Source organism: Manis pentadactyla, chromosome 3 (genome assembly GCF_030020395.1).
Source record: "Manis pentadactyla isolate mManPen7 chromosome 3, mManPen7.hap1, whole genome shotgun sequence".
Classification (NCBI taxonomy): domain Eukaryota; kingdom Metazoa; phylum Chordata; class Mammalia; order Pholidota; family Manidae; genus Manis; species Manis pentadactyla.
The window spans coordinates 99,462,199-99,489,668 of record NC_080021.1 but is presented as its reverse complement, the minus strand read 5'-3'; the positions used below and the strand labels follow the sequence as shown (position 1 = coordinate 99,489,668).

General features: G+C 38.9%; 1 protein-coding gene across 10 annotated transcripts in view; it reads left to right on the top strand.

Annotated features, from left to right (window-relative positions):
- UPF2 (UPF2 regulator of nonsense mediated mRNA decay) overlaps positions 1–27,470 on the top strand; it is a 185,345-nt gene that overhangs the window by 125,740 nt on the left and 32,135 nt on the right. For all 10 annotated transcript variants that reach the window (XM_036908120.2, XM_057498192.1, XM_057498191.1 and 7 more), the window contains 5 exons: positions 1,891–2,166; positions 4,328–4,511; positions 22,870–23,009; positions 26,617–26,721; positions 27,018–27,116. In XM_036908120.2, the coding sequence (XP_036764015.2) occupies positions 1,891–2,166; positions 4,328–4,511; positions 22,870–23,009; positions 26,617–26,721; positions 27,018–27,116 (804 nt within the window). The remainder of the gene's footprint in view (positions 1–1,890; positions 2,167–4,327; positions 4,512–22,869; positions 23,010–26,616; positions 26,722–27,017; positions 27,117–27,470) is intronic.

The window sequence follows — 27,470 nt, the reverse complement described above, 5'->3', positions numbered from 1 at the left end:
TTCCATGTATAGGAGTCCCTCCAAAATGCTCTGTAGAGATGGTTTGTGGGAGGTAGATTCTCTCAGCTTTTGCTTATCTGGAAATTATTTAATCCTGCCTTCAAATTTAAATGATAATCTCACCGGATAAAGTAATCTTGGTTCCCGGCCCTTCTGCCTCATTGCATTAAATACATCATGCCACTCCCTTCTGGCCTGTAAGGTTTCTGCTGAGAAGTCTGATGATAGCCTGATGGGCTTTCCTTTGTATGTGATCTTATTTCTCTCTCTGGCTGCTTTTAATAGTCTGTCCTTATCCTTGATCTTTGCCATTTTAATTACTGTATGTCTTGATGTTGTCTTCCTTGGGTCCCTTGTGTTGGGAGATCTGTGCACCTCCATAGCTTGAGAAACTATCTCCTCCCCCACATTGGGGACGTTTTCAGCAATTACCTCCTCAAAGACACTTTCTATCCCTTTTCCTCTCTCTTCTTCTTCTGATACCCCTATAATGCAAATATTGTTCCGTTTGGATTCGTCACATAGTTCTCTCAATATTCTTTCATTCTTAGAGATCCTTTTTTCTCTCAGTGCGTCAGCTTCTTTGTGTTCCTCTTCTCTAATTTCTATTTCATGTATCATCTCCTCCACTGTATCTAATCTTCTTTTAAAACTTTCCATTGTATGTTTAATTTCTCATACTGTGTTCCTTAATGATTGGATCTCCAACCAGAATTCCTTCCTGAGTTCTTGAATATTTTTCTGTATGTTCATGAGAATGTCAATGATTTTTATTTTGAAATCCCTTTCAGGCAGATTCATGAGGTCAATTTCATTTGAATCTTTCTCAGAGGTTATACTCGTAATTTTACTTTGAACCGGGTTCCTTTCGTGTTTCATATTTGTATATGGTGCCCTCTAGTGCCCAGAAGCTCTACTCTCTGGAGCTGCTCAGCCCCTGAAGCAATGTCGTGGGTGGCAGGGGAAGCAGTATTGATGCCTGTTGGGAGGAAAGAGCTGTTCCTGCTTCCCGGCTGCTATTCCTGCCTCCACTGCCAGAACCAGTGGGCCAAGCACACAGGTATAAGCCTCTGTGCTTTGCATTTGTAGTTGCTGTACATGAGGCTTCCCTCTGGCTGGCCTAACGCCAAGATACGGTTTGTTGCTTTGTGAGCCAGGTGTAGCTGGCCAGGAGAAAGGTGCAGTAGGGTGCGTATCACAGAGGGCATCCTTGGAGCTCTGTAGCCAGCCAGGGAGCTAGAGCTCCTGAAGATCGTGAAAGTTCCCAACCTGCTTGGCAGAGTGCACCTGGACAGTTTTGTCTACCTGTCCTTTCTCCTGAGCAGTAAGCTCTGTGCAATCCTTGCCCCTTTAGCAGCCCTCTTGCTGTTAGGAAGTCTCTCAGACTGCCCACCTTTCTTTTGTCCCAGAGCAGCTGGATGTGGATCCATGCTTTCCACATGTGGCTGGAATCTCAGTTTCTCCAGGTATTCTGCCTGTCTTAGCTTTCCAACCCCCTAATCACGAGAGTAGCATGAAAACACCATGAAATGTAGGTTCGTGCTCCCAGATCAGATCTCCAGATTTAGGTAGTAGTCCCAGGCCTTCACCCCCTCCCTGCTCTTGTTACTCTTCCTCCCATCAGTGAGCTGGGGTGGGGGAAGGGCTTGGGTCCCACCAGGCCATGGATTTGGTATGTTACTGTGTTCCATGAGATTTATTCTTTTCTCCAGGTGTATGCAGTTTGGCACAGTCCTCTTTACTATTGCTCTTTCAGGATTAGTTGTATTAATTATATTTTCTTATTATATGTGGTTTTAGGAGGAAGCTTCTGTCTCACCTCCCACACCGCCATCTTTTGCACATTACTATTTTTTAATGGAAATCTGTTTTTTTTCCCTTGTTCTTTAGGTTAATCAACCTAAATTTAATCAGAGACGTATCAGCAGTGCCAAGTTCTTGGGGGAACTGTATAACTACCGAATGGTGGAATCAGCTGTTATTTTTAGAACTCTTTATTCTTTTACTTCATTTGGTGTTAACACTGATGGCTCTCCAAGTTCACTGGACCCTCCTGAACACCTTTTCAGAATTAGACTGGTGTGTACTATTTTGGATACCTGTGGCCAGTACTTTGACAGAGGATCCAGTAAACGGAAACTTGATTGCTTCCTTGTATATTTTCAGGTATATAAACTGAAATACACATTTAGCATTGTTTAATGTATTGCTTGTGTTACAAAAAGAAGAAATGCTGTAGCTTTCGTATATCATATATATGTTTATAATTAGGTGAGACTTTTTTCCTTAAAGGATGTTCTAGAGATTTAAAAATATACGATGAATTCTTTTACATAAGCATTATAATTGCATTGTAACATATGATTTATATGGATTGATCATTAGTTTGGGGAATTATTTTGGTACAGTTTATAAATTTGGTACAGTAACTTGTGGATTATCATATTTGGGACAGTAATTTATGAGTTAAATTGTGATTTTTATACATCTGATAACATTCTTTTCATCTATTTCTGGCTTTACATCTAAAAGTCTTGTTTCTAAGTGATTCTTTTTTTAATGATCATTTTGGGGAAAATGTATTATTTTTAACTCAGAAAAAAATATTTGTTCATTCATTGGTGAGCCTTGAGCTGTGCTTTCCATATCTCAATTTTAGTTAATTATGTCAACTTACTATTTAGAGCAAGTACAGGTAATTAAAGTCAGGTAAAATTGTTTTACAATAGTTCTATGAAGTTGGTGTCCCAAAAGTTAATTTATAGATTGGTTGTTTGGATCACTGTTTCCCATAAAATACACTGTGCTAAGTACTAATTATCATGGACAGCTCACTACTGAATTCTCCAGATGTTACTGAAATAAAGTACCATGCAATGCTGTATGGTCAATTCCATATAATCAATTGTTAGTCTTATTTTAATTTACTCATTGATGAAGAAAATAAATTTAAAACTACAACTTGAAGTATTAAGAATCCATCCAAATAGTGTCTGGTGTGAAGTGAGGGTAAATACTCTTGCAGAAGAGCAGTTGGTTAACTTTGTCCTACCATTGTGCCTTTGCAGCAGAGGACAGCTTGTTACTCCTGTATTTTCTGAATTGATTAGCAATAAATGGGGAGGGAAGTTTTGGAGATTTGGGAGTCAGGTTCCCTATTATTCATAAGAACTGTCGTAATTTGGAGACAGCCTATATTGAAGACCAGAGTTTTGGTGCAAAATGTCAGCTCAATCTATCAACATCAAAGGAGAATCTCTTAGAAAAGTATCCTTATTTGCATTTACTCTGACATTCCAGGCTAAAGGAAAAGAGCCACTCAGAAATATCCAGGAGGAGAAAGAGACAAAAGCATGTTCTATATTGATTAACAGGCAGAAATGTATAGAAGGGATTACTAGGGAATGTGGGAATAAGGAGTAGCGAGGCCTGGGGGGTGAGGTTGGTGTCTTCTACATAGAACACAGAATATATAGTTAAGGATTGGAAAGCCAGAAAGAAAGGATCACCTGCAGTGTGCATCTAAACTTCAGTGCATATGCACATCACCTGTGGGTAATGTGAAAATGCAGATATTCAGTTGGTCTATGGCGCAGGCCTAAGATTCTGCATTTCTAGCAAGCTCCCAGTTGAGGTCCATACTTGGAATGGCAAGAACGTAAAACAACCTGGAGAGGAAGATTAAAGCACCCAGAGGAACACCTGCTTACATACAAGTAAATTCTTGGGCCATGCCCTTTAGTTCCTATAAACTTACAAATTACAAGTACAAACTAAAATGAAGGAACCAGGCCAAGAGAACAGGTAAAATATATGACCAGTGCTATAGACACAGTAAATGGTCAATAAAGACTTGTTAATTAATGATTTTTATATATCTCAAAAACCGAATCTTTAGGTTTTTGACCTTTTTAAAAATCAAAGCAGTAGCATAGAAAAACATGAAAATTTATCAAAATTCTGGCTTCAAATCTGGTTCATCTGTAAAATTATTTAAGTCCTAATTGGGGTTTTGGGAGTGAGGTTTCTGCCTTGTTTCAGTACCTGAAAATTTATTTGATATTTACCTATAATTTTTCCTTGCCTTTAAAAAAAGATCTGTAACAGGTATAAAAAAGTATTCAAAGTCACCAAATGGCTTAGAAACTGTGTAGATGGAGGGAAGTAATTGGAATAAGATCATTGCTGTTACTATTAATAAAAATGGTAGGTGTCTTGTAGAACTTTTTAGCTTATGGGTAACATCACAGTAAAGATTATTTCAAAATATTTTCGTTACAATTTTGTTAATTTCTTATAGCTAAATTTATTTTTCATTTGTTATCAGCGTTATGTTTGGTGGAAGAAAAGTTTGGAGGTTTGGACAAAAGACCATCCATTTCCTATTGACATAGATTACATGATCAGTGACACACTAGAATTGCTAAGACCAAAGATCAAGCTCTGCAGTTCTCTGGAAGAGTCCATCAGGCAGGTACAAGACCTGGAACGAGAATTCTTAATAAAACTAGGTAAGCAGTTAATTACAGACAGAAAATAATGGTGATATTTGGCTGATTGTTTCTAGAATTTGCTTTGTAATATCATCATTTAGAGTTTACTTTTGTGCACTTGCTGCTTTTGGTGTTGAGTGTTAAATCATAGCGTTAGCTGAGACCTGTGTGGCACACTTCCTGATTTCATTAAATAATCCCAAATTGAAGGAAAGGAGTCATGTAAGACTTGAAGCAAATTATAGTGATGGAAAAACAATCCAATCAACCTCTCTTAATTTTAGAATTTTTTGTTTTGATACAAAATACCTTTGATTAAATCATTTATATATACAGTATATCTTTTCAACAAACATTATTTCCTAAGTGCAGACTAAAGAAAGGGGGTGTAATAATAAACTTCCATAAGATGTGCGAGACCATCCTACAGAATTTCAGACCTTATTTACTGGGAGGGTTGTCTCTATTTCTAAGGACTAGAGAAAATGTGAGAAACGTGCTATAGGAGGATTGGTCTGTTTACTTGCTCAGTATCTTTCTGAGGCTCTAGAAGAATAGTTAGCTCTTGAACAGCTCCCATAAAGGGACCATAGAAGCTAACTTTGTCAGTGGAAATAACTGGCACAAGTAGCCTTACCAGTCTGGTTTGCATGCTGATAGTTCTTAGCATGTTTTATTGTAGTTATTTCAAAGTGACATAAGGTGATTTCAGGTTTAATACGATTAAGCTAGTGTTTTATTTCCTGCTAGCACTTGGTACCCATCTGTCATTAGGAGATCCTTATTTTCACCAGTTACTCTGGTTGTGTAAATTTGCTGTCTCTGAAGAACTGCTTTTCATGGCAAAAGCATTTATGTTTTTTTTTTCTCTAGAACTATTTTTTCTTTTTTTGGAGTGAAAAATGAAGAGCTATTTTTTTAAAATTTTTTTAAGGTATCGTTGAGATACACTCTTATGAAGGTTTCATATGAGCAACATTGTGGTTACTACAGTCACCCATATTATCGAGTCCCCTGACACAACACCCCATTGCAGTTATTGTCCGTCAGTATAGTAAGATGCCACAGAGTCACTACTTGTCTTCTCTGTGCTGCACTGTCTTCCCCATGACCCCCACCACACAGTGTGTGCCAATCATAATGCCCCTCAATCCTCTTCTCCCTCCCTCCCCACCCTCCCTCCCCCATCCCTTCCTCCCCCACCCCTCCCCTTTGGTAACCGCTAGTCCCTTCTTGGAGTCTGTGAGTCTGCTGCTGTTTTGTTCCTTCAGTTTTGCTTTGTTGTTCTACTCCACAAATGAGTGAAATCATTTGGTACTTGTCTTTCTCCACCTGGCTTATTTCACTCAGCATAATACCTTCTAGCTCTATCCATGTTGTTGCAAATGGTAGGATTTATTTTCTTTTTATGGCTGAATAATATTCCATGGTGTATATGTACCACATCTTCTTTATTCATCTACTGATGGACACTTAGGTTGCCTCCATATTTGGGCTATTGTAAATAGTGCTGTGATAAGCATAGGGGTGCATATGTCTTTTTGAATCTGTGATCTTGTTTTCTTCGGGTAAATTCCTAGGAGTGGAATTCCTGGGTCAAATGCTATTTCTTTTCAGTTTTTTGAGGAACCTCCATATTGCTTTCCACAGTGGTTGAACTAATTCACATTCTCAATGACAGTGTAGGAAGGTTCCCCTTTCTCCACATCCTCACCAGCATTTGTTGTTCCTTGTCTTTTTGATGTCTAAAACTACTTTTTCATATTACATCCAGCATGTTAATAGAATTTCTTTATCCAAAGATAAATCCTCTTGGAGAATATGATTGCTGTTATCTGTTTGAGCATTATTTTTAAAGGTGCTATTGATTGTACATCTGTTTACTTTTCCTACTGTCCATCCCTCATTGTTCTTTGAACTTTGTCCCAAGTTACCTGCTTTCTTTTCCTTTTCAGATTTCTGATTGTATAAAATGATACTTTCAAGCACAGTGCTTATTTATTATTTCATTTACTTTACAGGCTTTGAAATTGTTACGTCTTAGCCTTGTTTCCCTGAACCATTTATGAATGCTATTCTCTATATAGTGGGCATGAGGAAGTACTAGCTTGACACCCAGTTTGTTAGTAGTAAAGAGAGCGGTGTGCTTTATCCTTTATAGAGCAAAGGGTTAAATTAAAAAAAACTTCAGGTGTCTTTTGAGGAATCTGTCCTTGTTTAGAATATGGCAAGGAAAAAAATAGGTGACCATTCTGGGAAAGAAACTCACAAGATGGTGGGTGGCAGCTAGAATCATTATGCTCCTGAATCATCTCATTTACCTTCTTTTTGAGAGTCTAACTAAATATTAGGAAGAAGATGTACATGAATAAATCTGTATTAAATTGGTAAACCATATGATAATGCAGTACCTTGCCCTTGATAGTTTTTTGTTTTCAATCACTTATAAATTCATTATCTTTTACATTTTATAGCAACCCAATGCTTACATCATAGTCGGAAAGCACTGAACAGATTTCCTTCCTTATATTTAAAAAACTTTATAATTTTAAAAGTAATAGATGTTCATGGCAGAAATTTTGAAAAATACCAAGAAAACAAGTCATATATTGATAATCCATATACAAGGATAATCATTTGTTTTAATATTGTGATACATATTCTTCTATTCTTTTAAATTTTTTTCATGTTTCCAGTTTTATAACTGGATTTCTTTTCTACCTAATGTATTATGAAGTTTTTCCTGACATGAAATATTTTTCCAGAACTGTTTTTTTAAACTAGCTATATTCCTTTGTATGAATATGCCATAATTTACTTAATTCTGTTATTTGACACAGGGTATTTCCAGTTCTGCACCACTATAAATAACATTCTTGTGTTATTTTGTGTGTATCTTGATTTTGTCAGGATATATAGGATTACTGGCTAAGACATTCTGTTTTAGGAATAAAACGAAAATGGCAGTATGCAATGCAATTTAATTCTGGTTTGGAAATTGTAGATTGTATTATGATATAAGGAACAGAAAATGAAGAAAATAAAAGTAAGAAAAGGAAAGAAAACCATATGAATAAATGACATTATAAGTAAAAGAGTATTTTTCATATGTTAGAAATATAATTAGCAGAGTAGAATAAAAGGCCCAAAAGTAGCCCTACTCAAATATAGAACAGTTTAGTATATTATGAGCTAGGAATTTAAAAAATAGAATAAGGGTTACAGGTGAGCATTTTGGAGGAAAATTGATAGAGAGTCGCATCTTACAATCAAACTCCAGATGGGCTAAAGAGTTAAATATTTATTTTTAAGAAGTTAAAAATTGCTCTGATCATCAAATATTTGGAGAGGTGTTAATTTTCCTATATTTTAAAATGATAAAGAACATATATATAGACAGATTTGGGTGTTTAAAACTTTTATACAATGGAAAAGAACTAAAATTAAAGTGAAAATAGTTTCCATGTCAGATTATTTCCACTTATATAAATAGCACAGGCAAATTGATGGTAAAATAGAATATCTGGATTGATGAATGAACATGACATAAAAAGGGAGGGCTGGGAAGAGTTGGCATTTTTATTGAGTACTTCCTGTTTGCCAGAATGATAGAGAAAGTTAAAGTTACTCGTATTTGATAGGTGAATTAAGTAGAGTCCAAATCAAAACAGTAGGTTAACCAGTTAAGCCAGAATTCAAAGACTCTTCTGACATACTAATGTGGGGGAAATGCCCAACATGTCTAGTAAGCAGAGAAATATAAATTAAAACAATCTGAAAAGAAGTATTATAATTATTACCATTTCTGTTACAAGCAGGAAAACCGAGACACCAAGCAGTTCAAATTCAGCAGAACAGTATTTGATTTCAGTCCTGAAGGTCACTTAGTTCCAATATACACATTTTGATATTTTACTGTTTGGGTTTTGCATTTTGTTATCCCTATGTCCTTTGTACGTACATTTTAAATTACATCGTTTATTTTAGATTGATAGTGTCTTAGAGGTCAGCAACTGGGTAGTTATACAGTTTAGTAAATGGAAAATATATTTATAAATTGTTTTTGGAGCTAACTTGCAATGCAAATGAAAATGTGTTAGAAATAGTATGTATTTTCCTTACAAATTAGAAATATGACTCAAAACAAAGCTATTTGTATTCAAGGTCTTCCTATGCGTAAGTCCAGGGAGAGGAAGTCCTGGTGCAAAATACCTCTAAAAACTGAAATCAGTCAAAGGGAGAAATAAAGTTTAAAACCCATTTATTGCTTACAAATTGCAGTTCAGTACCATCTCTATCCCTCTGCTCTGGCAGAAGCAAGCAAGCAAGCAAGCCCCTCCCCTAGAGCTCTCAGGTTCAGCCATGCCCTCAGTTGCTCAAGTAATTACCCATTGACATGGAGATGAACTTCTCTCCACCCCTGAGGATATGCAAATGCACCAAAGCCAGGCGAGATTCTGAAAATGTTACAATTTTACCCACAGACCACCACTCCAGAAATCTTGCCTTACAATTACTTGTTCCCCCTCTCCTGCAGTGGTCCCAGGGCCAGGGCGAGAAAACTGGAACATTGTGACCAGACTAATAACATAACAATAGCAACAACAATAAAATCATGACAATCCTCAACCTGGAGGATTCAGCTAGGTTCAAAGACTTACGCACATTAGGTCCATAGCTTGTCCATTCCATAGGCAGGCAGTAGCTGAGGGTTCAGAGCAATCATCATGTGGTGCTGCAGCCAGGGGGCTCATTGAGGCCACAGGGACTGTAGGAGAAAATAACCTTAAGGGCAATAAGATACATGTTTTAATGACACCAGCATAGGCAAATCTTGTCCATCAGGTAGGATACATGCAAGACAGTGGTCTTGTGATAAAACAGTGGCAGGAATGGGATCTCATCCTGGTCCAGTATACCAGACTTTTTCTCCCTCCCTGAGGGAGTTACGGATGGGTAGATATATAGGACTACGAGAGGTACACAGATAGATAAAGATAAAACAACTTCCCCGCAAGATGCTCTTACCTCCTGACGTTTTGGGTACACTACTGTGACCTTTGGGGGCCATTCAAGCTGATACTCCAGGAATACACAGGAGGCCAGATTCCAGGCCTTTCCCCCAAGTTGCCAGAAGGGCCAGCCATCGCTGGTTCATGTGTCAAAATGTCCAGGGCCAGGTCCATGCAACAGTGTCTCCAAGGCTTAATGCAATAGGGGCTGGCAGCAGGAAGTTCCTCTGCTGACCATATCCTGGCTTCAATGACTCTTCTTTGGTTTGGACGTACAATTGTATAGGAGAGGCAGCAAGGTGTGTGAGCATGTCCACAGGGCCAAAAGCTCCTTTATGTGGCTTCTCATTCAAACGCTGCAGCACTGTCCATAGGTGAACTGACCAACCCCGTAGACTGTTGGTGTCCAACTTCAGGCCAGATTTCAACAAACCATTGTACATCTCTATCATGCCTGTCCCAGTAGGATCAATTTCCACTTTATTCCTAATTGCTGCACCCATTCTTGTAAAAGATGTACAGTAAAGTGGGTGCCTTGATCACTCTTAGTCATCTGTGGCCGGCCATAGGCTGCAAAGAGATGCTCCAGGGCCCTCTTGGTGGTTTGCTGATGTGCACGATGTGCAGGAAAAGCCACCAATAGTCCAGTAGGCTTGTCCACACAGGGCATGGCATACCAATATCCTTCTGATATGGGCAGAGGCCCACTGTAGTCTATTTGCCACCTGACAAGGGCTATTGGCCCCCTTACTATTGTCCCATGTTGCTGTGAGACTCAATGTGAGTCCATCTTAGAGCACACAAAGCACTCCTTCCGGGTTCTGCTGACTTCTTCAAAGGTCATTGGCAAGCCCCACCAACAGGCTACAGCCCACATTGTCTTTTGCACCGCATGCAACAAATGCTGGTGTAGCCATTGGGCCACATCAGAGGCACGCTTTTCTTCTAGCCAGCACACCTGGGCCAATATGTCTGCTTCATCATTCCCTGGGGATGCCAAAGGCAAATGGCCAGTCACATGATATACGGTAACAGTCTTAGTCTAACCAGAGGCCCATAGGTCTTGCCGCAACTCTTGACCTCAAAGGGGCCGGTGACCAACCATCCAGTTGGCATGATGCCATGTCAGTAGCCACAGGGTCAAGCCCCAATAAACGGCCCATCTATCAGTGCAGACAACTATTGGGGAGGGCTCCTCGGTTATCATGAGCCATATACTGCCTGCAACTCAGCCCGTTGACTGCTTTTCCTCTCTCCATTCTCCATCCATATTGTCTCAGTCTTAGGATGGAAAGCCACAGCCCTCCACTTTGGGGGCTGCCAACGACTAGAGCTGTCTGTGTACCAAGTGTCTTCAGGTAGAGGGGCTTTTCCCTCCTGATAAGGAGTCTCATCTGCCAGTGGCTTAAAAGTAAGTTCTTCCTGCTTTCCACTGGTATAGGTCACTGGCCCCAATAAGTGTTGGAGTTCTCCACTTAAGGGGCTAGTAGAGAGGGTGCTGCACTGCTGTAAATATGTGCCCCATTTGGCCAGTGTAGGTGTCTATGCCACGCCACTCCATAGCCTTTGGGTCCATTCTCGCACCCACCCCGCAATGGGATAGGTGCTTATTACCTTGGTTGGAGATGTCCCAGCAATGGGCTCCATAGCCAGCAAGGTGTGGTACAGAGCAGCCAGTTGCTTCTCTAACAAGGTGTACCAGACCTCTGCTCCTTTCCATAGTTGTGACCAGAATCCAATAGGTTGGCTTGTCCGTTCAAGCTGCTGCCAAAGACCCCATCCATAATCATCTTTGGTTACATGAACATCTAGTTCACAGGGCCGTGATGAGTCCATTACATTCAAGGCTTGTATGGCCTTGACTACCTGCTTGGAAGCAAAAAAAGCAGCTGCACATGTCTGATCCCAGTCCCACCTGATGCCCTTTCATACCAACCCGTATAAGGGCTTCAGAATTTGTGCCAAGTGCGGGTTAAACACTCTCCAGTAGCCCAAAAGACCCAAAAACTCTTGTAATACTGCCACAGTGGTAGAGGTGACCGAAAGACTCTTGTAATACTGCCACAGTGGTAGGTGTAGGGAAAGACTAGACCTTGTCTATAACTGCTTCAGGAAAAATCAGACTTTGAGCATAATATCATCAATGTACTGATACAACTGCACTGTTGTGGTTTCTTCCATGTGGCCAAGTCCTGGGCTACAAGTCCATGACAGATGGTGGGACTGTGGAGTTATCCCTGTGGAAGGACAGTGAATGTCCACGGCCAGTCTTCCCACATGAAGGCAAACTGTTCCTGGCTTTCCTGTGCTATGTCAATAGAGAAGAAAGCATTAACAAGGTCTACTAAATAATGATACGTTACCAGTTCAAGGCTGAGGGTGTCCATAAGGTCTGCTTTGGAGGCGACAGCACTGCAAAGGGGGTGTGACTTTATTCAATTCCCTGTAGTCTACAGTCATACGTCAGGAGCCGTCTGACTTTCTCACTGGGGAATTCAAAGGACTATGAGTGGGCTTTATGATATCCACCCTCTCCAGCTCCTGTAGTGTTTCTCCAATTTCCTTGTGCCCCCAGGGAATTTATACTGCTTAACATTTGTTACCTGCCCAAGTATAGGCAGAGCTACAGGTGGGTGTTTAGCATGTCCCCTCAGAACTGCCTTTACCACACTTAACCCTCAGTCTGAACTCCCGTGCAGTGGTCTGTAACTCCAGATATATTCTGGAATAGGAGAAATGTACATGGTATACTTCTTTGGGGGTATACACCCTATCCACAGTGAGATTTGGGCTTTTTTCACTCTAATTGCCCTACCCCCATAGCCATCTATTACTGCAGGGGTCTTGGGAAAACACTCAGGGTTGCCATGAATCAAAGAACACTCAGCTCCTGTGTAAACCAGTGCCAGGACACATTGTACATTCACAGGGACCAGGGAATTGCTAATTCTACATTTGGCCTCTGCTCCCCACCATGTCCCCGAAGGTGGGGACTTTGATCCCCTCCTCAGTCGAACCGCGATGCCCAACGGTTCTCCCGTGGGGGTCAGGGCTCAGGCGAATCCTGAGTACTGTCTCCCATGAAGTTTTGCAGGGACACAGGCTGGGCATGAGGCCTTGACTCTGGTTTCTGTGTCCTGGACCTCGGCGGCTGGAACCACTGCTCTGGCTTTAATTGGTGCCGCAGTTCTAACAATATTCTGTTGGGCTGCCTATTGAGTTTTTTTTTCACTACCCTGGCCTTTATCAAATCAACCCCTATCTGGGTCCTCGAGACCTTCACAGGGCCTTTTGCACTTCTTCTTTCAGTCATGGCCCGTACATCACTCCTTAACAGGTGAAGCGGCATCCTCTGCTGCTGCATCCACTGGGGCCTCCCCACCATCCACAGGAGCAGCCCTCCCAAAGGTCACACCCATTATGACATATTTTGGGTTCAGAGGAATCCTGCCGACTTCTCCCAGATGTAAGTCTGGAGAGAGGAAATCCTGGAGCAAAATACCTCTAAAAGCTGAAATCAGTCAAAGGGAGAAATAAAGTTTAAAACCTGTTTATTGCTGACAAACTGCATTACAGCGCCATCTCTCTCCCCCTGCCCTGCTCCAGAAGAAGCATGCAAGCAAGCAATCCACTCCCCTTAACCTCTCAGGTTCAGACACCCCTTGTTGCCCAGGTAATTACCCATTGACATGGAGATGAACTTCTTTCCACTCCTGAGGACATGCAAATGCATCAAAGCCAAGTGAGATATTCTGGAAATGTTAATAATTTTATACACACGATGACACATATTTTTTTATTTTTTATTTTTTTTCCTTTCTAATTTTTTTTTTTTTTGGTAGATAATTATTTTTTTATTGAAGGGTAGTTGACACACGGTATTACATTACATTAGTTTCAGGTGTACAACATAGTGATTCAACATTTATATACATGACAATTCTAGGTACCAGCTATCACCATACCAAGCTGTTACAATATCTTGACTATATTCATTACATCCCGGTTACTTATTATTTTACCATTGGAGTGTATTTTACCATTGGAAGTGTATACTTTTGTTTTGTTTTGTTTTTTGTTTTTTGTTTTTTCTGAGGGCATCTCTCATATTTATTGATCAAATGGTTGTTAACAACAATAAAATTCTGTATAGGGGAGTCAATGCTCAATGCACAATCATTAATCCACCCCAAGCCTAATTTTCGTCAGTCTCCAATCTTCTGAGGCATAACAAACAAGTTCTTACATGGAGAATAAATTCTTACATAGTGAATAAGTTCTTACATGGTGAACAGTACAAGGGCAGCCATCACAGAAACCTTCGGTTTTCCTCATCCATTATGAACTATAAACAATTCAAATATGAATACTCATTTGATTTTTATACTTGATTTATATGTGGATACCACATTTCTCTCTTTATTATTATTATTTTTAATAAAATGCTGAAGTGGTAGGTAGATACAAGATAAAGGGAGAAAACATAGTTTAGTGTTGTAAGAGAGCAAATGTAGATGATCAGGTGTGTGCCTGTAGACTATGTGTTAATCCAAGCTAGACAAGGGCAATAAAACATCCACATATGCAGAAGATTTCTCTCAGAACAGGGGGGGTGAGGTTCTAAGCCTCACCTCTGTTGATCCCCAATTTCTCACCTGATGACCCCCCTGCGACTATGCCTGTCTTAGGTTGTTCCTCCCTTGAGGAATCTTACCCGTCTCTGGCTAACCAGTCATCTTCCGGGGCCATACAGGGAAATGTAAAGTTGGTAAGTGAGAGAGAAGCCTTATTGTTTGAAATGGTTAGCTTTTTATTTCTTTGCATATTTATGCCCTGTAGCTTCTATGCCCAGCATTTGTCTTGAGGTATCTTTACCACTTGGAAGAATTATGATACTTGGTAAATTTGATATGAGGCACGAATTCTATTTAAGGGTTGTAATTAGGAAGGAAGAAGAAAAGCTATAGAAGTAGCAGGCGGAAGAAAACATGGGAAGATTGATTATTTCTTTGACATATCTTCTTGTAGACTAACTTCAGCATGTATAGGTTTTAAGCTACTACTTAAATTATGCACACACATTGACATAATAGAAGTATAGTTACATAACCAAAGCATACCTGTAATCACCAGCCATCTTCAGTGAAACCAAGAAAACCAGTTAGGCACCTTAGGCATTTGTGAAAACTTGTCTATGATATGGTGGATATTGTCCAACTGAACTTGAACAGTCTGAGAGAACTCAGACAAATTAAAACAACCCATTCCTGGGAAATGTTCACATCCCTTATGTTCTTTTAACAGTAAATAGTCTGTAGTTGTAAGATTTTGGAGCGCTACAATTTGCACTTCTCCTAATTCTTGGTTGAGTTCCTCCAGTCCAATTTTTTGTTTTACTGTATGCACAGGCCAGCGTAGATATCTCCTTCCTCATTCCCATGGCAAGTCCAGGAACTGGTGGGATGAGTGCATCTACACCTGTAGCAGTGCGTGGATCTTTGTTGGGGTTTTTTGATGATCATCTTCTGGCATGAATCTTCTAGAGAGTGCTGATGTTGGAAGTTCTTTTTCATATCGTATCTTAGTTCATTTTCGGGGTAGCCCAGTTAGGCTTTGATCCTCTGTATAAACACAAACAGACCCTTTGCCTACACTTTTATATGCCCTTTATACTCTTGTGTAGAACTTATTGGAGGTTACCACACAGGAACTGCCCTTTTTTTTTTTTTTTTTTTTTGGTATCACTAATGTACACTTACATGACGAATATTATGTTTACTAGGCTCTCCCCTATACCAGGTCCCCCCTATAAACCCCTTTACAGTCACTGTCCATCAGCATAGCAAATGTTGTAGAATCACTACTTGCCTTCTCTGTGTTGTACAGCCCTCCCCTTTCTCCCACCCCCCCATGCGTGCTAATCTTAATACCCCCGTTCTTCTCCCCACCCCTTATCCCTCCCCACCCATCCTCCCCAGTCCCTTTCCCTTTGGTACCTGTTAGTCCATTCTTGAGTTCTGTGATTCTGCTGCTGTTTTGTTCCTTCAGTTTTTCCTTTGTTCTTATATTCCACAGATAAGTGAGATCATTTGGTATTTCTCTTTCTCCACTTGGCTTGTTTCACTGAGCATAATACCCTCCAGCTCCATACATGTTGCTGCAAATGGTTAGATTTGCCCTTTTCTTATGGCTGAGTAGTATTCCATTGTGTATATGTACCACATCTTCTTTATCCATTCATCTATCGATGGACATTTAGGTTGCTTCCAATTCTTGGCTATTGTAAATAGTGCTGCGATAAACATAGGGGTGCATTGGTCTTTCTCATACTTGATTGCTGCATTCTTAGGGTAAATTCCTAGGAGTGCAATTGCTGGGTCAAATGGTAAGTCTGTTTTAAGCATTTTGATATACCTCCATACTGCTTTCCACAGTGGTTGAACTAATTTACATTCCCACCAACAGTGTAGGAGGGTTCCCCTTTCTCCACAGCCTCGCCAACATTTGTTGTTGTTTGTCTTTTGGATGGCAGCCATCCTTACTAGTGTGAGGTGATACCTCATTGTAGTTTTAATTTGCATTTCTCTGATAATTAGCGATGTGGAGCATCTTTTCATGTGTCTGTTGGCCATCTGTATTTCTGTTTTGGAGAACTGTCTGTTCAGTTCCTCTGCCCATTTTTTAATTGGGTTATTTGTTTTTTGTTTGTGGAGGCGTGTGAGCTCTTTATATATTCTGGACGTCAAGCCTTTATCGGAGCTGTCATTTTCAAATATATTCTCCCATACTGTAGGGTTCCTTTTTGTTCTATTGATGGTGTCTTTTGCTGCACAGAAGCTTTTCAGCTTAATATACTCCCACTTGTTCATTTTTGCTGTTGTTTTCCTTGCCCGGGGAGATATGTTCAAGAAGAAGTTGCTCACGTTTTTGTCCCAGAGGTTTTTACCTATGTTTTCTTCCAAGAGTTTAATGGTTTCATGACTTACATTCAGGTCTTTGATCCATTTTGAGTTTACTTTTGTATATGGGGTTAGACAATGGTCCAGTTTCATTCTCCTACATGTAGCTGTCCAGTTTTGCCAGCACCATCTGTTGAAGAGACTGTCATTTCGCCATTGTATGTCCATGGCTCCTTTATCAAATATTAATTGACCATATATGTCTGGGTTAATGTCTGGATTCTCTAGTCTGTTCCATTGGTCTGTGGCTCTGTTCTTGTGCCAGTACCAAATTGTCTTGATTACTATGGCTTTATAGTAGAGCTTGAAGTTGGGGAGTGAGATCCCCCCTACTTTATTCTTCTTTCTCAGGATTGCTTTGGCTATTTGGGGTCTTTGGTGCTTCCATATGAATTTTTGAATTATTTGTTCCAGTTCCTTGAAGAATGTTGCTGGTAGTTTCATAGGGATTGCATCAAATCTATATATTGCTTTGGGCAGGATGGCCATTTTGACGATATTAATTCTTCCTAGCCACGAGCATGGGATGAGTTTCCATCTGTTAGTGTCCCCTTTAATTTCTCTTAAGAGTGACTTGTAGTTTTCAGAGTATAAGTCTTTCACTTCTTTGGTTAGGTTTATTCGTAGGTATTTTTTTTTTTGGTGCAATTGTGAATGGAGTTGTTTTCCTGATTTCTCTTTCTGTTGGTTCATTGTTAGTGTATAGGAAAGCCACAGATTTCTGTGAATTGATTTTGTATCCTGCAATTTTGCTGTATTCCAATATCAGTTCTAGTAGTTTTGGGGTGGAGTCTTTAGGGTTTTTTATGTACAGTATCATGTCATCTGCAAATAGTGACAGTTTAACTTCTTCTTTACCAATCTGGATTCCTTGTATTTCTTTATTTTGTCTGATTGCCGTGGCTAGGACCTCCGGTACTATGTTAAATAACAGTGGGGAGAGTGGGCATCCCTGTCTAGTTCCTGATCTCAGAGGAAATGCTTTCAGCTTCTCGCTGTTCAGTATAATGTTGGCTGTGGGTTTATCATAGATGGCCTTTATTATGTTGAGGTACTTGCCCTCTATTCCCATTTTGCTGAGAGTTTTTATCATGAATGGATGCTGAACTTTGTCAAATGCTTTTTCAGCATCTATGGAGATGATCATGTGGTTTTTGTCTTTCTTTTTGTTGATGTGGTGGATGATGTTGATGGACTTACGAGTGTTGTACCATCCTTGCATCCCTGGGATAAATCCCACTTGGTCATGGTGTATGATCCTTTTGATGTATTTTTGAATTCGGTTTGCTAATATTTTGTTGAGTATTTTTCCATCTACGTTCATCAGGAATATTGGTCTGTAGTTTTCTTTTTTGGTGGGGTCTTTGCCTGGTTTTGGTGTTAGGGTGATGTTAGCTTTATAGAATGAGTTTGGGAGTATCCCCTCCTCCTCTATTTTTTGGAAAACTTTAAGGAGAATGGGTATTATGTCTTCCATGTATGTCTGATAAAATTCCGAGGTAAATCCATCTGGCCCGGGGGTTTTGTTCTGTGGTAGGTTTTTGATTACCGCTTCAATTTCGTTGCTGGTAATTGGTCTGTTTAGATTTTCTGTTTTTTTCTGGGTCAGTCTTGGAAGGTTATATTTTTCTAGGAAGTTGTCCATTTCTCCTGGGTTTCCCAGCTTGTTAGCATATAGGTTTTCATAGTATTCTCTAATAATTCTTTGTATTTCTGTGGGGTCCGTCGTGATTTTTCCTTTCTCGTTTCTGATACTGTTGATTTGTGTTGACTCTTCTTTCCTCTTAATAAGTCTGGCTAGAGGCTTATCTATTTTGTTTATTTTCTCAAAGAACCAGCTCTTGGTTCCCTTGATTTTTGCTATTGTTTTATTCTTCTCAATTTTATTTATTTCTTCTCTGATCTTTATTATGTCCCTCCTTCTGCTGACCTTAGGCCTCATTTGTTCTTCTTTTTCCAATTACGATAATTGTGACATTAGACCATTCATTTGGAATTGTTCTTCCTTTTTTAAATATGCTTGGATTGTTATATACTTTCCTCTTACGACTGCTTTTGCTGTGTCCCACAGAAGTTGGGGCTTAGTGTTGTTGTTGTCATTTGTTTCCATATATTGCTGGATCTCCATTTTGATTTGGTCATTGATCCATTGATTATTTAGGAGCGTGTTGTTAAGCCTCCATGTGTTTGTGAGCCTCTTTGCTTTCCTTGTGCAGTTTATTTCTAGTTTTATGCCTTTGTGGTCTGAAAAGTTGGTTGGTAGGATTTCAGTCTTTTGGAATTTTCTGAGGCTCTTTTTGTGGCCTAGTATGTGGTGTATTCTGGAGAATGTTCCATGTGCACTTGAGAGGAATGTATATCCTGTTGCTTTTGGATGTAGAGTTCTATAGACGTCTATTAGGTCCATCTGCTCTACTGTGTTATTCAGTGCTTCCGTGTCCTTACTTATTTTCTCCCCGGTGGATCTGTCCTTTGTGGTGAGTGGTGTGTTGAAGTCTCCTAGAATGAATGCATTGCAGTCTATTTCCCCCTTTAGTTCTGTTAGTATTTGTTTCACATATGCTGGTGCTCCTGTGTTGGGTGCATATATACTTAGAGTGGTTATATCCTCTTGTTGGACTGAGCCCTTTATCATTATGTAGTGTCCTTCTTTATCTCTTGTTACTTTCTTTGTTTTGAAGTCTATTTTGTCTGATATTAGTACTGCAGCCCTTGCTTTCTTCTCACTGTTGTTTGCTTGAAATATGTTTTTCCATCCATTGACTTTTAGTCTGTACATGTCTTTGGGTTTGAGGTGAGTTTCTTGTAAGCAGCATATAGATGGGTCTTGCTTTTTTATCCATTCTTTTACTGTGTCTTTTGATTGGTGCATTTAGTCCATTTACATTTAGGGTGACTATTGAAAGATATGTACTTATTGCCATTGCAGGCTTTAAATTCGTGGTTACCAAAGGTTCAAGGTTAGCCTCTTTAGTATCTTACTGCCTAACTTAGCTCCCTTATTGAGCTGTTATATACACTGTCTGGAGATTCTTTTCTTCTCTCCCTTCTTATTCCTCCTCCTCCATTCTTCCTGTGTTGGGTGTTTTGTTCTGTGCTCTTTCTAGGAGTGCTCCCATCTAGAGCAGTCCCTGTAAGATGTCCTGTAGAGGTGGTTTGTGGGAAGCAAATTCCCTCAGCTTTTGTTTGTCTGGGAATTGTTTAATCCCACCATCATATTTAAATGATAGTCGTGCTGGATACAGTATCCTTGGTTCAAGGCCCTTCTGTTTCATTGCATTAAATATATCATGCCATTCTCTTCTGGCCTGTAGGGTTTCTGTCGAGACATCTCATGTTAGCCTGATGGTTTTTCCTTTATAGGTGACCTTTTTCTCTCTAGGTGCCTTTAAAACTCTTTACTTGTCCTTGATCTTTGCCATTTTAATTATTATGTGTCTTGGTGTTGTCTTCCTTGGATCCTTTCTGTTGGGGGTTCTGTGTATGTCCGTGGTCGGTTCGATTATTTCCTCCCCCAGTTTGGGGAAGTTTTCAGCAATTATTTCTTCCAGGATACTTTCCATCCCTTTTCCTCTCTCTTCTTCTTCTGGGACCCCTATAATACGGATATTGTTCCTTTTGGATTGGTCACACAGTTCTCTTAATATTGTTTCATTCCTGGAGATCCTTTTGTCTCTCTCTATGTCAGCTTCCATGCGTTCCTGTTCTCTGGTTTCAGTTCCATCAATGGCCTCTTGTATCCTATCCATTCTGCTTATAAACCCTTCCAGAGTTTGTTTCATTTCTGTAATCTCCTTTCTGGCATCTGTGATCTCCCTCCAGACTTCATCCCATATCTCTTGCGTATTTCTCTGCATCTCTGTGAGCATGTTTATGATTTTTATTTTGAATTCTTTGTCAGGACGACTGGTTAGGTCTGTCTCCTTCTCTGGTGTTGTCTCTGTGATCTTTGTCTGCCTGTAGCTTTGCCTTTTCATGGTGATAGGAATAGTTTGCAGAGCTGGGACGAGTGACGGCTGGAAGAACTTCCCTTCTTGTTGGTTTGTGGCCCTCCTCTCCTGGGAGAACAGCGGCCTCTAGTGGCTTGTGCTGGGTAGCTGCGCGCAGACAGGGCTTCTGCTTCCTGCCCGGCTGCTATGGAGTTTATCTCCGCTGTTGCTGTGGGCGTGGCCTGGCTCGGGCTGCTTCTCCAACGTGGTGGAGTCGCGTTGGAGCAGGAGCTGCTGGGAGGCTATTTATCTCCATAAGGGGCCTCCCTGCTCCCTGCAGCCCAGGGGATTAGGGTTCCCAGAGATCCCCTGATTCCCTACCTCTGCATTAAATGTCCTGCCCTGCCCCTTTAAGACTTCCAAAAAGCACCTGCCAAAAGAAAACAACGACCACAAAAAAAAAAAAAAAAAATTTTTTTTTAATTAAAAAAAAAAAGAAAAAGTGGCTGCTAGTTTTTCTTTATTCTCCGGCACCAGCCTCAGGCATCTGCTCACCGGTCTTGCTGCCCTGTTTCCCTAGTATTGGGGTCCCTATCCCTTTATGACTTCCAAAAAGCGCTCGCCACAACAAAGCAGGAAAAAAAAAAAGAATATATGGCTGCTCGCTTTTCTTGTGTCCTCTGGTACCCGCTCACTGTCCTTGCTGCCCTGTTTCCCTAGTATCCAGGGCCTCCCCCGCATGCACTGTGTCTGCACTCTGCTCCGGATGGCTGGGGCTGGGTGTTCAGCAGTCCTGGGCTCCGTCTCCCTCCCGCTCTCCCTACTCTTCTCCCGCTGGGAGCTGGGGGGAGGGGCACTCGGGTCCCGCCGGCCAGAGCTTGTATCTTACCCCCTTTACGAGGTACTGGTTCTTGCAGGTGTGGATGTGGTCTGGGTGTTGTCCTGTGTCTTCTGGTCTTTATTCTAGGAAGAGTTGTGTTTGTTATATTTTCATAAGTATATGTGGTTTTGGGAGGAGATTTCCGCTGCTCTACTCACGCCGCCATCTTGGCTCCCTCCCTGAAATTTATATTTTTATCTACGAAAACTAGTAAGTGATGAGTAGGAAATATTTAAGTTAATGGAATCTCAGTCTCTTAGACTCCAACTTTTTTTCTCAGTATTTTCCTTTTACGATAGATCTTATTTCCAGACGTGAATGTTCCTGCTTTTGTCTCTCTGTACTTTTATATTTTGGGGAGTTGTTAATTAATTACTTAGGTTTAAGATGAATAATTTTTTATTTGTATTGGTTGGGTTAGTTATTAAAACTCTCTGGGCATTAGTATTCCTCATAAAGTGAAAGGGTTAAGTCACATCATCACTAACATTTCTTTCTGCTCAAATTGTCTAAGATTCTGTGAATAACTGAGTATTTACTAAGCAGCTACTGTGTTTATCAATATACAGCTTTCAATACCTAAAACAAATTGTTTGTTTTCAAGGGTCTTATAATTTGATGTAACATTTATGAAGTCATGAGACAGAATATTATATGGTATATCCTTAAATGCTATGATAAATTCTCTAAGTGCTTTATAACCAAGTAGGGGGAAAAGTAATGGATTAAAGTACTCAGTGAGTGTGTGCAGGACATAAACTTAGACTGCACTCGGAGAATGCATAGGATTTGAAAGTGCATTTTGAAGGACATTCTATATTGAGACAAGTTGTTGATAAACAAGATTCCATGGTAGTGTGATCTATGACGGAAGAGCATCTGACCCAACTGCAGGAGAAGGCTTGGGAGACATCATGGGAAGGAGTCAGGTCAAATGAAGCCATATCATGTGCATGTTGAAAGTAGAGAGAGGTGTTTGGAATTCAGATGATAGTAAAGAAGAATTGGCAAGGCTGTGAAGCAGATGAATATGGAGAGGTGGAAGCAGATTCGGGTCAGGGAGTTTCCCTTAGGAGGAGAATGCCGTTACTGAAGAAGAAAAATAAGCCCAATGGTGACACAGCTGCTAGGTGGGTCACCATATAGCTTCACCTCCTTCCCTTAGTCTTAATTTAAAGACATTCAAAACAATAGCCAAATGCACTTTCTTCACTAAAGTGACATAGTTTTGTATCTTTGAAATTTTAGAGACTCTTGAAATACCTTTCGATAAAAAGTGTGACTACGGCTACACTTTATATGCTGCTGCTTTTTGCCTTTGTTCATCTGTGATGGAGATAGTAAAAGCTCTAAGAAAAGAAAACATGTTTATATGTATGTTTTCTTTTTGGTAGTGGTTAAGAAATGAATCAGTGCTCCTACATTGAAATGAAGGTCTATTTAGTTTGTAGAATGTTTCTCAAAATGATTTTAAATTCTATTATTTTACTAAGAGAAAATGGCTGTTGAGTTACCTCACTTAAAACATACTTTTAAATGAAGTGGTACAATACTGAAAACTTTTTAAAATGTATTTTCTCACTTTCTCATTTCAAGGCCTAGTAAATGACAAAGATTCAAAAGATTCTCTGACAGAAGGAGAAAATCTTGAAGATGATGAAGAGGAAGAAGAGGGAGGGGCTGAAACAGAAGAACAATCTGGAAATGAAAGTGAAGTCAATGAACCAGAAGAAGAGGTAATGACTTTTATTTATAGCATATAGGTACATTTGTACAAGAGTATTTTGACTATGTGAGCCAAGGTTTTCTTCAGTGTATAAAATAAGCTCTCCCCTTAGTTGTATTACAGGGAATGTAACTGCAGTATGTATTTGTTAATCCCTGGATTAAGGTTTGTTTTTTGTTTTTTTTTAAAGTAAGAAAATACTGATCATAGGATTTTCTTCATTATTAAGACCATTTTTTTTAAAGCATAAGTTTAAGTGCACAGAAAAGTTGAGGGGAAGATACAGAGATTTCCCATAAACACCCTGGTCCACACATTTACAGCCTCCCCCACTATCAGTGTCCCCCATCAGATGGGGCATTTGTTACAACTGATGAAACTACACTGACATGGCATCATCACCCAAACTATGTTCATAGTTTACATTACTGTTCACTCTTGGTGTTGTACATTCTGTGGGTATGGACAAATATATAATGACATGGACCCATCATTATGGTTAGGATTTTTATTTAGTAAGCAATTTGTAGGAAAAAATTGTTTGGTCTTCTTTGTACCTTAATCTAACTTTTGACTATGAACTTTTCAACCTGTGGGTTAACGTCTGTCACCTCAGCATAGTTACAAATTTTTTTTAAAGTACAGTTGATGTACAATATTATATCAAAATCAAGTATACAACATAGTGATTTGACAATTATCAACTTCAGTCCTCACCCCAACTAGTGTAGTTAGTGTCAGTATAGAAAAATGTTACAGAATTATTGACTATACTTTCTGTGCTGTACTTTCATTCCTGTGACTAATTTATATGATTGAGATTTTGTGCCTCCCCCTTTTTTTTTTTCTTATGATGAGAAGTTTTAAGATCTACTCTCCTAGCTCATCTGAAATAGATAGTAGAGTATTGGTTCTTTCCAACCTGAGAACTCCCCTAAAGTAGATCTAAGTAAGTTGCTAAAAATTTAGAACTGGAATATGTTTCTGTAATTGATTTCTATATACTAGATATACATTATATTGCTTTTTTTTTTTTAATGTGGTTGTCATAGCTACATTCAATGATATAAATCTGCTTATTAAGTGGTTTATAACAAACAAAAGGAAATGAGAGGGTATTTTGCGTTTTCAGACTAATCTTCTGGCTCTGTTTATATTTTACTATTGCATTAATTAGATAAAAAATTTAATAAACATCCTAGGTAAGGTGATAATAAAGAGTGACTCATTTTCCTATAAATTTCTTATTTGAAGAGTTGTGATAATTTTCTCCTCTAAATGCTTTTCCTCCTTTTCAAAAATTAACTTCATGATTTTGAAAGTCATATAATTTTTAACCATTGCTTCCTTTTCCAGTTGGAAAGTGAATATTATACATGATATATGTGTGTTCGCTAAGCAGAAAACCAAAATGTTCAATTGGATGATGCATGAGCCTTGTCTAGGAGAAGTGAGGCATGGCTTACCCTAGGAAGTGGACTTGGAGTAGTTTAATTCTCCTCCCACCCAAGACCACTCCTCCCATGAGCATTCTCCAAACATAGGGAGGAGAAAATTTTTTAAGAGAAAAGATGGGTTTATTATAAAGTAATCAGAGTAACATATGGGATGTTGTACAACTTTTTGCTTCAACTGAGAAAGAAAGGGCCTAGTGCTCTCAACTTGAGAAAAATGGCATTACTTGTTTTCATCTTGGTTCTCAACTCTTTTAAAGTCCATATGGCTGTTGGAAGTTACTCCTAGCATCTAACAGCAACCAGAATATTTTCTCCTCAACATCTGCTATGTATATTAAAGATAATTTAAAAAATTAAGTGAATGTTCTTCTACCAAAATTCTAATTTTCTGTAGCATTTATATAATTTAACAGAAAGTACAAGATTTATCATTAGAATTGCAGTGATGGTTATTGCTAATAGTTAATTCATTATTCATGGTCATTGGGGTTTTTTTAATTAAAGTATCATTAATATACAATCTTATGATGGTTTCACATAAACAAACTGCAGTTTCAACATTCACCCATATTATCAAGTCTTCTTCCCTTCTATTGCAGTCATTGCCTATCAGCATAATAAGATGCTTTAGAGTCATTACATGTCGTCTCCATGCTGTACTGCCTTCCCCAGTTCACTGTTTTTATATTACCATTTCTCATGCCGCTCTGCATGATAGGTGAGCAAGCAAGGCTCAGACAGATTAAAATATTTGTCAATATCACATAGTAGTAAGCATCCAGTCAGTGTTTGAACTCAGTTTGACTCGTACTATGCTGCTCCTACTTTTCTCCACCAGCTTAGAGTTTGTAGTCCATTGACTTCCTAATCGCATATCTTATTAAGGCAGTATATAGTGGGATTAGGACAACGACATTCTTGTTAAAACATTTTAGTTTCAAAAATTAATTCATTTTATTTTGCCTAAGTAATATTTAAAAAAAAGGTAAAGGGAGGAAGTTAATCCATTTTTTATTAGTTTAGGTTAGTTTTTGAATAGGAGGCATCTTTTAAGTATTAAAAAATGATTAATTTTTTTCAAGGGCAGATTTGAGAACATTTTTCTCTGTTGCAAATTTAATTTTGAATTATAGAATTATGTCCAAAGAGAGTTAATGCATTTGGAAAAAAGTTCACTCATTTCTGTACTTTCTCAAAAATACTTACATTTTAGAAATTCTAAGAGTCTGCAAATGTCTATGTACTAAACAATAATACACTGTTTGGATTTTTAAAATTAATTGCTAGGTATATTAAAAATGTAACATTTAAATAATTTGTTTTCTCTTAGGAATTCTCATTCACTTTATTTCTCTTTGCACAATGAAAAGCAGCTGGGTTTTGTGTAGTCATTTTTTTTAAGTTGTGGAACTAAGTGGGAGTGAATTGTGTTGAAAGTGGAAGGATACACAGATGGAACGCCACTGTGCTTTTTGGGGGAGGTGCCCCCTTCAAGATTTGTTGGGGGGCTGACAGGAGAAGATGGTGAGAAGCGGTACTTGAAAGCCTTGGACAGGGGATCAGAATGTCTAGCCTGTCTGCTTAATGAGCAGTGTGTTCCTTGTCCAGGTCATGCAACTTTTCTAAGCCTTAGTTTTTTCATATATGATAATAGGGATGGTAAAGATTATCCTTCCATCTTCAGAATTGGGTAGAGCAAATAAAGTGAAGTATGTGGGAGTGCCTTCCAAATGAACAGGCTTTCTACAGTGTAGTGCTTTATACATGTGTCATTTATTTCAACTGGTAAAGATGTTAAGTTTGAACTATTTATTGATTTCCATTGCAGAGTTAGATGGATATTAAAGAATCACTATGAGAAGTTAGGGAAGACAAAATACAAAAGGTTCAGGAAACTTCCTTGTGGAGTTCAAGGAAGAGTTTCCTTGAAGGATCTTTGTGTTACTAGCTTAGTGGAAGATAGTGAAATGGATTTTCAGCTACTGATATGTAGTATATGTTGTTACTAGCTGACTTTGCCTTCCATTGTAGGCAGACCACATAGCAAGCCAGAACTTGAAAATAATAAGCAACTTTACAGAAGTTTTAAAATCTTTTTAAGGCATGTAAAATGTAGTAACTCCTTCAAAGTCCTGTTTTAATCCTCTACTACAATTTCAGGAGGGTTCTGATAATGATGATGATGAAGGAGAAGAAGAAGAGGAAGAGAATACAGATTACCTCACTGATTCAAATAAGGAAAATGAAACCGATGAAGAAAATACTGTATGTATGGTTGAAAATTAGCTTTCTGAAATTGTGTGACATTTTCATAGTATTTCAGTTTTAGCCACTCAAGTTTTTTGTTTCTTGTGAATATTGAAAAACATTTCTTTGGAAATTCATTTTCAGTTTGTTTTCCTATCTAAGTACTTTTAACAAGTTCTTGATAATGTTATATATTTTATTTACTCATTCCTTGAGTTATGTTGAAAAATTATCCATACAAAAGGCTTTGCCATATGAAACATTACAGTTAAAATTTCTGGTCTGATTTTTTGGTTTTTGTTTTGTTTTAATAGGAGGTAATGATTAAAGGAGGTGGACTTAAGCATGTACCTTGTATGGAAGATGAAGACTTCATTCAAGCTCTGGATAAAATGATGCTAGAAAATCTTCAGGTATTAAATGTTGCTCTATTCCAGAGTATCTTCTCAGTACAAAGTATTGCAGCACATTTGTTTATATAAACATTTGCTTCTGTAGCAGCCTCTTTGTAATGTATACAGTTTACAGCTGCCAATAATCTTGTATCCTCCTTCCTGATTTGCACCTTTCTTGGGAGGTAGAAGGGGAAAAATGTAGTAAGTACTTGGAACAGAGTAATTTCATTGTACCAACCTCTCTGCCTTTTCTCTTTGAAGTTATATCTCTTACGACCTCTTACTTGCAGTTTGTTTAGGAGTAAAACTGTAGAAGATATATATTTGGGGACATGTAAGTTAATTCTTTAAAGTTTGATTTATAATTTGAAT